The following is a 12,502-nucleotide window of genomic DNA, read 5'->3' as shown; positions in this document are numbered from 1 at the left end:
ACCAAAAATTGGTATTCACTTCAATGAAATGTTTCGCATTTGATGTGGACCATGGCCATCTTTTCCATTATGCCAAGATAATAACCACCTTTTTGCTGTGTTATCGAAAATGTAGACATATGAAAGAAAACAAAGACATTTGTCAAATAAAGGACATTGGTAATTATAGCAACCACTCTGTAGCTTCCCTAACAGGGGAAAAAAGCTGTTCCTATCAAAGCTAAATATCTTTTTTTATTATTTATCAACACCTCACAAATAACGTAGAGTTTTTGGCTATTTGACTGTGGCTGACCCATTGTGCGCCTTTGGTTTGTTATGACCTCCGGGACTCAGCGGGTCATTATTTGCTTAGAAAGCAGCTTGGGGGACTTTGCATGCATCTTCATCAGCATGAAGACAGATGAGGAGGGTGATGGTGCTTTTGGAGGACAAGTTTTGCTTTAGTGGGAGGAGAGCGTGAAACCAGGTGAACCAGAGTGAGTTCAGTCCATCAGTTGGTTAGGCAGGAAGGAAAACAAAGAGCGGAGCAAACAAAAACAGGCAGTTCACTCAAATAGTCATCAACTCAGCAGCTCACTCTCAAAACAACTAATTACCTCTTACAAGCAAAACAGCAGCCGTCAGTGGTTTGTTTTCCTAGCAAACTTACAGATATTACCAGATTTCTAGCATTTTCTATTATGATGGCGTTCCTCAAGGACTCATTCTTGGACCACTGCCATTTTATGTACAACCTAAGCCACAGCTTCACTGACATCAGGAATTGGTCTACGCTTTCAAATATATAAAATTCAGTATATTCTTCTGATAAACAAAGTCCTGAATGATCAGGTCCCATTACATCTTACAGGCCTCGTATAGACCCACAGTATCCCAACACTCTCAGTCACTCTCAGACTGCAGATTTAAAAGTGTTTCCTAGATTTTCCCCAAGTAAAATGGCACATCAGGATCATCTGGTTTTTTTTGGGAAACATCACTATGTCAACAAGCCAAACTTCACTAACCAATCAAAAGCATTTGTCTTAGTGGTGCCTAAGTGTTTGCTTTCTTTTAAGAACTGAAGGCACATTTGAACCCAGAAATGGCTACAGCAATCGGAGACCTGCACCTCCATGATCCTGGAAGAAAAAGCAGTTCTTCCTCTCCACTGTTGCCAAGTGTTTGGTCATAGCAGATGTTCTGATTGTTAAGGTTTTCCCTCTAATAGTGTTGGGTCTTTACCTAGTGTTTAAAGGACTTTTGCACCCCCTGATGACATGGGATGGTGTGTTTTTACGGCTGAAAAGTGTGAGCTGAAGAATGTGAGCCACTGAGCTGACATCAACACTTTCACTGCTGTTCTCACAGTTCGCTCTTCTCACCTGGTTGTCACTTTCTGGATGAGCTGCAAAGTCCCAAAGTCAGTTTGTAAATGCTCCAAGCATTTCAAAATAATATCTTTTTGACCCCACCTGGACCCTAAGAATAATTTATATCACAAATTAGCTCGAAAGAAAGATTAATCGAGCATTTTTCAGCTCTGGCTTCTCCAAAGTAAGGAATACAATTCTAAAAACTCTTATTCTGCCTCTTGTAGCTTTTGCAGCTTAGCCATGACAGTGAAACCTTCTTCTTCCTGCCTTCGCTTTCACCGTGTATTTTTCTTGGGCTTACAGGTGCCTCTAGAGGCCGGTGGTGGAATAACGGCTCTGGGATGTAGAGCTCCAAGTCGTACCCGCTGGGAGGGAAGCACTTCACCTCCAAAACCATCTCTTCCTCCTCACCTCCCTCTCCTTCCCTCTGAGAGGAGCGAGGGAGGGAGCATAAGGTAGAAACAGCAAAAGTAACAAAAAAGGCACAGACAACACATTAATACCAACAAGACGACAAATTATAAATACACACATGAAAAAAAACTGAGGAAATTAAACCAGAAAGGAACAGAACACAGAGTCAGGTTCATGCACACGGATCAAGATCTTTCATTTACATTTCCCGCAGCGGTTTCAAATTAAAAGCTTTAAAGGAATAAAGGGGAAACAGGGATGAGCTACCGCCTGGAACAACAGGTCATGTCTGCAACTGTTGTTGGACCTGATCTCTGCTGGCTTTTTTGTAATCTTGAATACACGACCAGGTGTACTAATCCAGGTGCATGAAGTGAACCTCACATAGAATAAATCATATAGACAAGACAAAGCAGCCTGAAGACTTCAAGAACCACATTTATCAATATTATTGCAGAGTAGACAGCTAGTACCACGTTAGGTTGGCTTTACATAGCTAAAAGCAGGACAGGCCTGCTGGTTTGCTGCACAATAAGGTTACAGGTTTGCTGACTTACCGACTACTGAAAGTCAATGTGAATAACTGGAGTTCATAACTTTTAGTTGTGAAAATACATTTCCTGATGGAGGCTCAATGCTGAAATGCAGTATAAAGTTTTTAGCTTAAACATGTCTTAATAATAATAATAATAATAATAATAATAATGTTGTTTTACCTGTGTTATTCTCAAACTGTGTTTAGGATCTCATTCACTCACTTCTCAAAGTTTTTTAAACTAATCAAATGACGCCCCCGTCAAGTCTATTCTATTTATAGCCTATAAACCATTTAAAGAACAGAGGCTGCCTTATAAGTTCAAAGCATCGGTATCAGTAGCTATATCTGCAACACTAGCCCTGTATTTACTTGGTATCAAATCATTGAATCTCCCGTCTTCCTCCCTGCGCATGCAATCTGAGGCGGATGGAGGACTCACCTGTTTGTCTGAGCGGTCAGCGATGCTGTACACCAGCGGAGGGATCGAACCTTCTTTGGTTTTCCCAACATCACTGCGGAAATGCTCACTAGCAGGCAGGCAGCTAAGAAACACAAAGACATGTTTAGGTTAAATTGTCATGACGATGAACCTGTCTTTTTCCTGCAGTGATGACAGATGAGCGGCAGGCTTACCTGGCTGGCAGCTTGTAGATGTAGCTGCAACCATCCTCGGTCCAGATGATGACTTTGTCCGCGGCGATGAACTCACCTCCCGTCCAGGACTGGTCGTTGTCGTTGGACACCGAGCAGAGCAGGGAGTAATCGCCCGCATCAAACACCTGAAACAGACAAAAATTCATTAACATAACCATCTGTCCAGGCCAAGACTTCAGACTGCTGTGTGATGATATTGTAGAGAACCATCAGCACTCCTCTGTGGTAGCAGGGCTGGAAAATCAGCCTCAGTGTATGTTTAGCTCAGTGGATGAGCAGTTTTTAATACTCTGAACACACAAGCCTTAATCAGGGTGTTAATTTCACACATTTCAAACAGAGAAACACCAGTCAAAGTCTCATAAGTGTAACGTGTGACTCAAATACAGTGGTCCCTCGCTATAACACGGTTCACCTTTCGCGGCCTCGCTGTTTCGCGGATTTTTTGTGTGCAAATATTGCATGCCTTTTTTTTCTTCGTAACAGCGCATTGTGTGCTGCGTCCGGATCGGCTGTAGACCATAGTCAATCTCCTCCATGCCGTGTCTCCTGTCCAGTGCAGAATGTGTTCAGCTTGTCAAATTTACATAAATCTGCGATCGCTAGCAGTGTGAGTGAAGTGCTGTACTGCATGTTTGTATGTTGTATGCATGTTTTCTCCCCAACAAACACAACAATGTCGACAAAATGTTGCTAACCATCGCACAAAAAGTTGGAATTCTGGACATGCTAAAGGAAGGTAGAGGTTACCGTGTTTTTTGGATTATAAGGCGCATTAAGCGAAACAAAACAGCAAAGTGAGTCAAGCTTTAATCAACTCATTCTTCTTGTTTCCTCTATAATACATGACTTATTTTTCTACAAAGGTTTGAACTTTGAGAGTGTTTAAACAGGAGAGAAAAGTGTGAAAATGTTCATGTCTGTCTGAGAAAAGTGTATAAAGTGTGTAGTGAGGGGTTCTACAGCCTTAAAACGTCTATAATAATTGTAATAAAGCTGGATACTTCTCGGATTTCACCTATCGCGGGTTACTTTTAGAATGTAACACCTGAGATAAATGAGGGACCACAGTACAGAGTTTTTCCTGGTTTCTTTTGGATGCACTTCCAGCAGAATAAAAGAGGTTTACCAGCAGATTATAATCAAGTATGACAACATTTTATACATTTCCTAAATCACCACCTTAATACATGCACAGTTGACACAAAGTTTGGGTTAAATCATTGGCTTTAGTAGGGTATGACTTAAAAAGCTGCACATATAAAACTCATTTCTCTGTACAACAGGTACACTGCACTGCTCCAACAGCAGGTGGAGCATACCATAATGATTTACCCAGTAAGTAGTAAACCATCTTCATAGTATAGAAAACCCAAGGGTAACCCTCGAGTTACCTCCTACATAGTACAGGCTTCATGTGATTGGCTAAAATGGTATTACATGATAACCTTTCTTTCACTCTACCAACTTTGTTCAATCTATTTTGAGCAGTTTAAAATAGTTAACCAGACACAGGAGCATTTCATCACGCTCAATCACCACTGTGACCATCATGCCAGCAAAAACAACCCCCGAGTGGTTCGTGCAGGTTCTTACCCTCCAGTATTTGGAGCACACGACCAGCAGGCTGCTCTGAGTGAAGGTGCAGAAGGAGATGCTCTGGCAGCCCTGACAGTAGATCGGTTTGGACTCCTCTTCAAACACAGGGTCCAAGTCCTGAAAAAAGAGAAAAAGAAATTACAAGTTAGATCCTGAGCAGAGCCATGCATCGATGCTGGAGACACAGAAAAGAAGTATTTTTTTCCTTGATTTTTAAACAACCTCCTGGGCTGAAGTGCCAAAAGTTATAGTTCCTCTAACGTCCACTTGAGGCTGGCTCCAAAAGTGAGCGACTCTCCACAGACTCTCACGTTTAAATGTCCAACTTTATATCAGAAATAAACATGTTTAGACTATTGACACTCCTCCATCAGATTATAATACTTTAAAATTAGGGGTGCGAAAGGTATGCTGAAACAGACTCTAGTAAACTTGTTAGGCCTGACCTCCACTAAATGCTGGTACCTTTTTAAAACTGTCCAGAAACCAATGGGTGACATCAAGCTGGCCACATCTATCTTTTGTATACAGTCTATGATATTCTAATCTAAGTAGGACTGGGGAGGTCTGTGTTTTCTTAGCTCTACTTTATTTACAGCTTCATTTACGATGGTGTAACTGAAGCCTGATGCGCGTTTAATAAACACCTGTATGGAGGTGTACCTGCATTCTGCTGACCTCAGGTGTTATGATCCAGACCTTCAGGATGCCCGTCACTGACACCGCCACAACCGTGTCCTCTGCACAGAGACAGAACATAGCTTATTCACAAGTACAAACATGAAGAAGTCCACAGCGATGATGTTTTGTGCAGGGCAGTCTGCAAGCTAACATTCAAAGCAGTGAACCTGAGGGAAACTCTCACCTTGTGTGCGGTGGGATCGGATGATGCTCATAGAGCTAATCCAGTCAGGAGAGATTTTAGACACTAGCGAGTACAGGACCTCCAGGCTGGTGGCATCCACCACCAAGATTTCTGGGTAGTGGCCATTACAGAGGAGACGCCCCTCCCTCTGAGTGCCGATGGTGAACTGGTAGTACTGAAGAGGAGGCAGAGAAGGAGGGGAGTGAAGATGAAATGATCTGGATTAAAGGTCTTTTCAATCACCTTGTGGTTTAATTTTGGTCTCTACTTTTTCCTGAAGGTAACATTAGGCTTTTGTGTGCTGGTTAAATACTTTTCAGCTTTTTTTTTTTCCCACCTGAGCTTTTCCCCCCCTTTTTTCAGGGAAAAGGGAAATACACCTTAAAGCTTAGGGAAAGAGCACAACCATTCCCTTTGTATGCTCTCATTATGAAAACCCTGCAGTAAACACTAGTTTACAATAGTATTGGGAAGCTCATCTGTAACCGGAAGGTTGCCGGTTCGATCCCCCAGCTCTCTCTGTCCTGGTCATTGTGTCCTTGGGCAAGACACTTTACCCTACCGCCTGCTGGTGTTGGCCAGAGGGGCCGATGGCGCGATATGGCAGCCTCGCTTCTGTCAGTCTGCCCCAGGGCAGCTGTAGCTACAACTGTAGCTGCCTCCACCAGTGTGTGAATGAATAGTGACATTGTAAAAGCGCTTTGGGTGCCTAAAAAAAGCGCTATATAAATGCAATCCATTATTATTATTATTATTATTATTATTATTATTACCATAAAAAAAGAAGCCAAGTAGAAAACACCTGACATAATTAACCAATCAGACTGTATTTGGGTTGAATAAATAAGGCGAGGCTGAATCAGTGCTATGCAAATGTACTGTTTAACATCTTGATGTCTGATGATCATTCACTGCATACGTGTGTGTGTGTGTGTGTGTGTGTGTGTGTGTGTGTGTGTGTGTGTGTGTGTGTGTGTGTGTGTTACCTGTATGCCAATGTGAGCGCATGCCAGCTTTGTGAACTCAATACAGCGTCCATCGTTCACGTCCCACAGACACATCTCCCTGTAAGGTCAAAAAGCTGCTGTCACACATTAATGTACTTTGAAGAGCTTCCTCATTCACTGAAGCCTAATCTGTTTTAAGCTAATTATGGTTGTAGTAAAATGGACTGCATTCTTTTAGAAAACCACAGTGGTTGCAGTACATGAGATGGTCCCTTTCGTACACCAACAATGCCTCATCTCAAAAACATCCAGCTCTGAAAATGACTGGACGTGAAGTCAGGCAGTCTAATACACATTTACCACTGATGTGCTGTCCTGCACCAGTGCCTTCCTCTCAGACTTTTTCACATTTCTCACACTTATGCATTTGTTGGAATTTGGCTCAGAGCTGGCTTAGAAGCTATGCTTTAAAAAATAATTTATATGTTGTAATGACTTATTTCATTGTTTTTAAATTTTATGCATCACCCTGTCCAAACTAAACCTCCTACAACAAATCATCACAGCAGAAACACAACGGCAACTTCATTTAGGACAGCTATAACGCTTATTTAATCAGAAAAGGCAAGCAGCAACCTCTGAGACTGAGAAATAAATCCAAAGAGTGCAGTTCCTTTTATGTCCATAAGTGAGTCAGTCGCTTATAGACTCCCATGTTAAAAGACCCAAGTTTACAGGACTTTACAGACTGTTACAGAGAACTGTTTCTGCCTCTATGGAGAGCTTTATCTTTTATAGGGATCACAGTACACCCATCTGTTAACAGGTCATTAACAGATCAGTGTGTTATTGATCTATTAACAGATGCATGTGTCTGCCAGTTCCATCTGTAAAAGCCTCGTACTCCACCCTTTCATCCAAATATGTGGACTTCTGGCTCCAATAAACCAAAAAGCAAAAGGTAATAAAGTCTCAGTATAGGACAAATAAATGGACCACATTAGAGTCCCAAAACCTGTCGTTTATACAGTTTATGTCTGTAACATGTAACCACTGTACGGGCATAACAATTAGGGCAGATGTGACACATATTTAGGATGAAAAGGCTCAAATTTAAATACCAGTCTTCAGAGTTTATTCCCAAAACTATTCTGACAAATCTTTCCACAACTGAGCCTCAGCACTGAAATGAAAATACTTTAAGACACAAGTTAAAAAATAAAAATCACAAGAAAAGAAAGGTGTACACACAGCGACTGTACATACAACCCACATGAACGTGTTATATAAAAGTTAGCAAAAAGAAGTCTCATGGAAGCACGCTTCACGATTGCTCACCCGCTCTCAGATGCACTGACGATGTACTGTTTGTCGCTGCATGCACTCGCTTTAGACAGGCAGGTGATGGAGGCTGTGTGACCAAACAGCATTGCCCTGGGACAAATCTGAGCAGGAAACATAAGAGAGGAGCAGAGTGTTTGATGAGAGGAGGAGAAGAAGCAGATTGAATAAAGCTGGAGCACAAACACTCACCTCCAGCTCAGGCGTCATGTCCCAGAGACAGATCTGTCCATCGTGGCAGCCGGTGATGATGGTGCTAAAGTCATCCATCACCAGCAGGCTGCTGATGCAATGTGTGGGAGCTGTGCGGCCCCAGAGCACTATGGGTAGAACCAAGTTGTTCCCCGACATTATGGTGAGGTGTCTAGAAACAGAGGAAACAATGAGGCTTCAGTGTGGCAGAAGTCTGCCTTAGCTTAATGGTTTTAGCAACATTTACATGTTTGAATGACTTCGTGGGTAACAGCAACCTGGAACAGTTTTGATTGGTGCATTTTGGATCTCATGCTCATGCACAACAATCAGGAGGAAGTTTGATTTTACTCCAGCAAATAAAGCTGATTATCTAAGGACACAATCAGAACCAGGATTAAATCTCAAACAGCTAAAATACTACTGAAATGATCATTTATGACCCATTTCACATGGGAATACCTTTTTAAACTTGTCAAGTTTAAAAAATTGTTCTGCAGGAACAAATCTTTGAGTGTGTTTATATTTACAGTCCAAATTGTAATAAGTTACTAAAGCAGTGAGATAAATCTACCCAAGCACACCCTGCGATCTCTGCAGCTCTCCCTCTGCAGGTATCACTGCTAGAAAGCCTGAGGATGGCTGCTGTCAGTCTGAAGAAAGGTTTGCAACAAATATGAAATTTAGATTTAAAGATAACAGTTCGTATGCAGACAGACAGCTTCCAGTTTAGCATTGTTCTGTAGCAGGTCTGCACAATAAATATAATTTTAATCTGAAATCATAACTTTGGTTTCCCACAATGAAATGAATACGATCAAGTGATAATTAAAAAATGCTTGCTCTGCCAACAAAACAAGCTGTGTGGTGCAGTGAGCTTCAAGTTTTCTGGATTAGTCTGTAAGAGCAACACTCCATTAAAACAACAAAACTCAAACATGTGACAGCAGAAGGTGAAGAGTTCATCCCTCAGTGCAGATCATCATCATACTCCGGATATTCTGCAAGTGATGTGACTCAAGAACAAATCTTATGCAAAGAGCGCTGGAGAGTTTTCCTTTAAACAACAACTCAAAAAACACAATACAGAGACCCAACAAAATCATGATAAAAATAACAACAATCATGCAGAACAACACATAAGAAGTCAGCAAGAATGACTGTTAAAAAAACCACAACTTCAGTTAAGCAATAACAGGGCAGGAAGTTTGATTCTGCCTTGTAAAGTGACATTTTATTTACATCCTTTTTATCGCCATTAAATCATTTATTGATCCATAAACAGAGCCAGTGTCATCCTGGAGGAGACCACATGTTTAATCACGTGAGGCAAATCAGGCAATCATTCCAATCAGCATTAGTATTGATTGCAGTGACCCTTAGCTCAAAAGCAACAACAGAGCCTCCTGATATTCTCACTGTGGGAGCTCAAGAGTTCAGGACTTTGGACCAGCACACTCACAAAGTTAAACCATGCTGGAGTAGTGAAAACTAAGACCATTCATCCCCACTCATCATTTACTCATCCCCACTAAAGAAAAACTGAGGTGCAAACCAAAGCTGTGGCTCAAAAATTAACGAACGAATGAATCTGTGGTCCAAAATCCTGAGGTAAGTACTTTAAACAGAGGCATGAACCCAGAAACTCATAAACCAATCTACAAATTAAATGGTGGCCCAAAACCTGAAGTAATGAGGTTGTACAAAGGAATAAATAAAACTGTGGCACAAATATCAGGATACAAATTGCAGTCATGGCTCAAAAAAACCATGCTTAATGGGAAACTATTAAGTTGCTGTTGCCCAGGACACGAGAGATGTTCAGGAAGACCTCCTCCTACAAGTGCAGATTCTTCATGATGCTTTCCACCAGGTCAGCCATGGGTATACCGATAGTGATCTTGATAACCAGGACTTGAAAACTGAGTTACTAAGAGTAACTCCCGAGTGGGAAGTGAAACTGGCATTAACTCAAACAGTGGCCCCTGAAACGCGATCAGAAACGTTTTCACAGGCAGTACAGCCACGTGCTCACTTTACATCATATTTCTGCTCCTCTACTATTGAGAGTCAAAAAGGTTAATCCAGCTGCTCCAGTCCGACACAAACACACCATCAGTCTCAAGACAGTCACCCACACACAAAAGAGCAATAAAGCCAGACAAATAACACACACAACGTAAACGTAATTAAGCCATCATCAGTAACCTTGGTGTCACTCGGGTTTAAAGCTAACACGTTTGGATAAAACGAAGATGTTTAATCCAAGGCTAGCTATTAAGCTGGCAGCTGGAAAAATACCAGCAGCGGACATTTGATCTTAAATCTACCCATGAGTGATTAAAAGGATGCTGCACACCAGCTGCGCAATGATGTCTGAGACGCTGAGGCTAAACTACACCTGCAATGTCGGGACTTCCAGGTTAGCAACGCAGCTAACGGAACCAAAACAGCGCTAAAACGTCTTTTACTCACCAAAAGCAGCGACCTACTGGAACATTTCCCACTAACAGTGGGGCTGAGTGGTAAACGGTTCCCTCTGTGGGAAAATAAAACGCAGGAATACCCTTTTCTTGACTCGTTTCGTCTGTTTGTCCTAAAGACGCTCAGAGATGCTCGGTCAGCTGACCATAGGACGACCGAGGAGCCGCATCCGGCAAACGGTTTTCAAAATAAAACAAAATGCGCAGGGAATTCGTTATAAGTTGTGGCTCCTAAAATGCAGAAATCCACAAAAATCAGCGGAAAACTATAACCGGGTGCAAAAATAAAATGAAATGAAATGGCTAGATGTGATATCATCTTGCCACACCTAAAAACAAAATTTTAAAGAAACACTTTTTTAAATAACTAAAATAATGCAAAGTTTGACAGCGATATGGAGCCTTAAATACAACAACACAGCAAAAATGATAGTAATAATTAAAATACCACTAAATTATAGAGAATAATGTATTTAGTTTCAATCTCAGTTTAATTTGTAAATATTATATACAATACAATACAATAGCTCTTGAATTTAATTGGAACTAACTACAACGCCGTAAATAAAACTAAAATAATAAAAGCAGATTTTTTAAAAAAAAGTATGACTCTTGTCTATCGCCTTGATGCGATCGGTTAAAATAAGCTTTACTTTGAAATTTTGCTCGCTTTTGAAATGAAACCGAACACTTCCGGTATCCTCGGGGTTTTGTAATTTTTTTCCATAAAACGACCATCAACTTTATTTATTTTAGTGTTGCTGGTGGTGTTTTCTCACTTGGGATTTCCTTTAAATAGTCCTACAAAATTAAACGCCTGTTTTTCATGTTGTTGTTTTTTTTGTTTGTTTGTTTGTTTGTTTGTTTTATTTTGGGGGGGGTGGAGGGGGCGTTGTTCGTTTGTGTAAGTCTCATGACATTTTTCATTTAAGTTTGGAATTTTTGTTTTTGTATTTTTAAGCTAACCGGAAGTCATTGTATTTGTTGTTGTTGTTGGCGCCAGCTGTAAAGCTTGACTTCCGGTAGTTTTGTCGTAGGGGGTCTACACGTGTTGGTGGATTAACTGAGGATTTGGGGTCATTTTGATGTCTACGTGGTCTCTTTTGGACTCCCGTGTGTTTTTGTGTGATCGTGTTTAGCACCCCTGAGCGGGTGTCACGATGTTCAGACGAAAATAAATAGAAACATGCGCTCGCTGCCTGCGGCGGGATAGCTAACGTTAGCTGAACATGCCCAAACTTGTTCTTCAACACCGACAGAGAGACAGACAGGCATCGTGGACAACGGAAAACCCGACCGCAGTTTGAATGATTTAACAGCAAACAAACATGGATTACCAGTTCCCCCAGGAGCTTTTTCCATCGTTTTATAACTGCGGGCCGCCGAATTTGGTGCAGAAACACAATGCTGGAGGCTGGGCCAGCTACGACCAGGTCAAACCTCAGGTGGGTCCCACGTGGATAATTCCGTGACTCCAGATCTGTCCGCATTCCTGCAGGGAAAATAATTATAACTTTGCTTATATGATAAATTGATAATTCAAGGGGTAAAATATACTACATCGTAGCAATATTTATGTTTAAGGTCTTTAAACTGAGGTTAAGTTATCATAGTAATGTGTGTGACAAATTATCCTGTTAATGTCTTTGTTTATTTTTATTTATCTTTTTATTTATCGGCAACCATATGGTTTACACCTACCGAGTTACAGAACTGTTACGGCCCCTTTTTGGTTTAAACTACAACTTAAGAGATTTTTAAATATATTTCTTTCTCTTTTTTGTAACCCAGCAGGTGGCTTGACTGTAACTGTGGGGGTGTTAAATGTTAGGCTCCAACTTTATTCGTGTTGGATGTGGTTGCACTTTCAGGTTGGTTCTGGTCCTCTCTCCACCTGGACTTTCACATCCAGGCATCAGGTCGGAGGGGAGCTGTGGCGTCAAGTCGAGCCTGTGGCGGTCCCCCTCCTGGCTCCTAAACACGGTGAGTCCTCAGTAGAGCTGGGCGATATAAGATTTTTTCATAACACGATATGGTTTTTCATTTCAGGCGATAACGATATCTATCACGATATAAGCCAAATAACTATATTTGTAAGATTTAAATGTGCC

General features: G+C 41.3%; 2 protein-coding genes across 5 annotated transcripts in view; one reads left to right on the top strand and one right to left on the bottom strand.

Annotated features, from left to right (window-relative positions):
* Window positions 1–10,558, bottom strand: part of wdr7 (WD repeat domain 7) — a 106,410-nt gene extending 95,852 nt beyond the window's left edge. For 2 of the 3 annotated variants that reach the window (XM_005725500.1, XM_005725502.1), the window contains exons 1-9: window positions 10,384–10,558; window positions 7,909–8,080; window positions 7,714–7,820; window positions 6,415–6,493; window positions 5,429–5,603; window positions 5,227–5,303; window positions 4,561–4,680; window positions 2,944–3,089; window positions 2,750–2,852 (exon numbers count right to left, since the gene is read on the bottom strand). In XM_005725500.1, coding sequence (XP_005725557.1) covers window positions 2,750–2,852; window positions 2,944–3,089; window positions 4,561–4,680; window positions 5,227–5,303; window positions 5,429–5,603; window positions 6,415–6,493; window positions 7,714–7,820; window positions 7,909–8,067 — 966 coding nt within the window. In that variant the 5' untranslated portion in view covers window positions 8,068–8,080; window positions 10,384–10,558. The remainder of the gene's footprint in view (window positions 1–2,749; window positions 2,853–2,943; window positions 3,090–4,560; window positions 4,681–5,226; window positions 5,304–5,428; window positions 5,604–6,414; window positions 6,494–7,713; window positions 7,821–7,908; window positions 8,081–10,383) is intronic. The other variant, XM_005725501.1, reaches the window with a different exon arrangement.
* Window positions 10,559–11,394: 836 nt separating this feature from the next.
* The window catches only part of taf1c (TATA-box binding protein associated factor, RNA polymerase I subunit C), a 9,245-nt gene continuing 8,137 nt past the window's right edge, over window positions 11,395–12,502 (top strand). For both annotated transcript variants that reach the window (XM_005725499.1, XM_013908937.1), the window contains exons 1-2: window positions 11,395–11,836; window positions 12,263–12,374. In XM_005725499.1, the coding sequence (XP_005725556.1) occupies window positions 11,720–11,836; window positions 12,263–12,374 (229 nt within the window). In that variant the 5' untranslated portion in view covers window positions 11,395–11,719. The remainder of the gene's footprint in view (window positions 11,837–12,262; window positions 12,375–12,502) is intronic.

Source organism: Pundamilia nyererei, unplaced genomic scaffold (assembly GCF_000239375.1).
Source record: "Pundamilia nyererei isolate P.nyererei 1_Seehausen unplaced genomic scaffold, PunNye1.0 scaffold00016, whole genome shotgun sequence".
NCBI classification, from domain to species: Eukaryota; Metazoa; Chordata; class Actinopteri; order Cichliformes; family Cichlidae; genus Pundamilia; species Pundamilia nyererei.
This window is presented reverse-complemented; position numbering and strand designations above follow the sequence as displayed.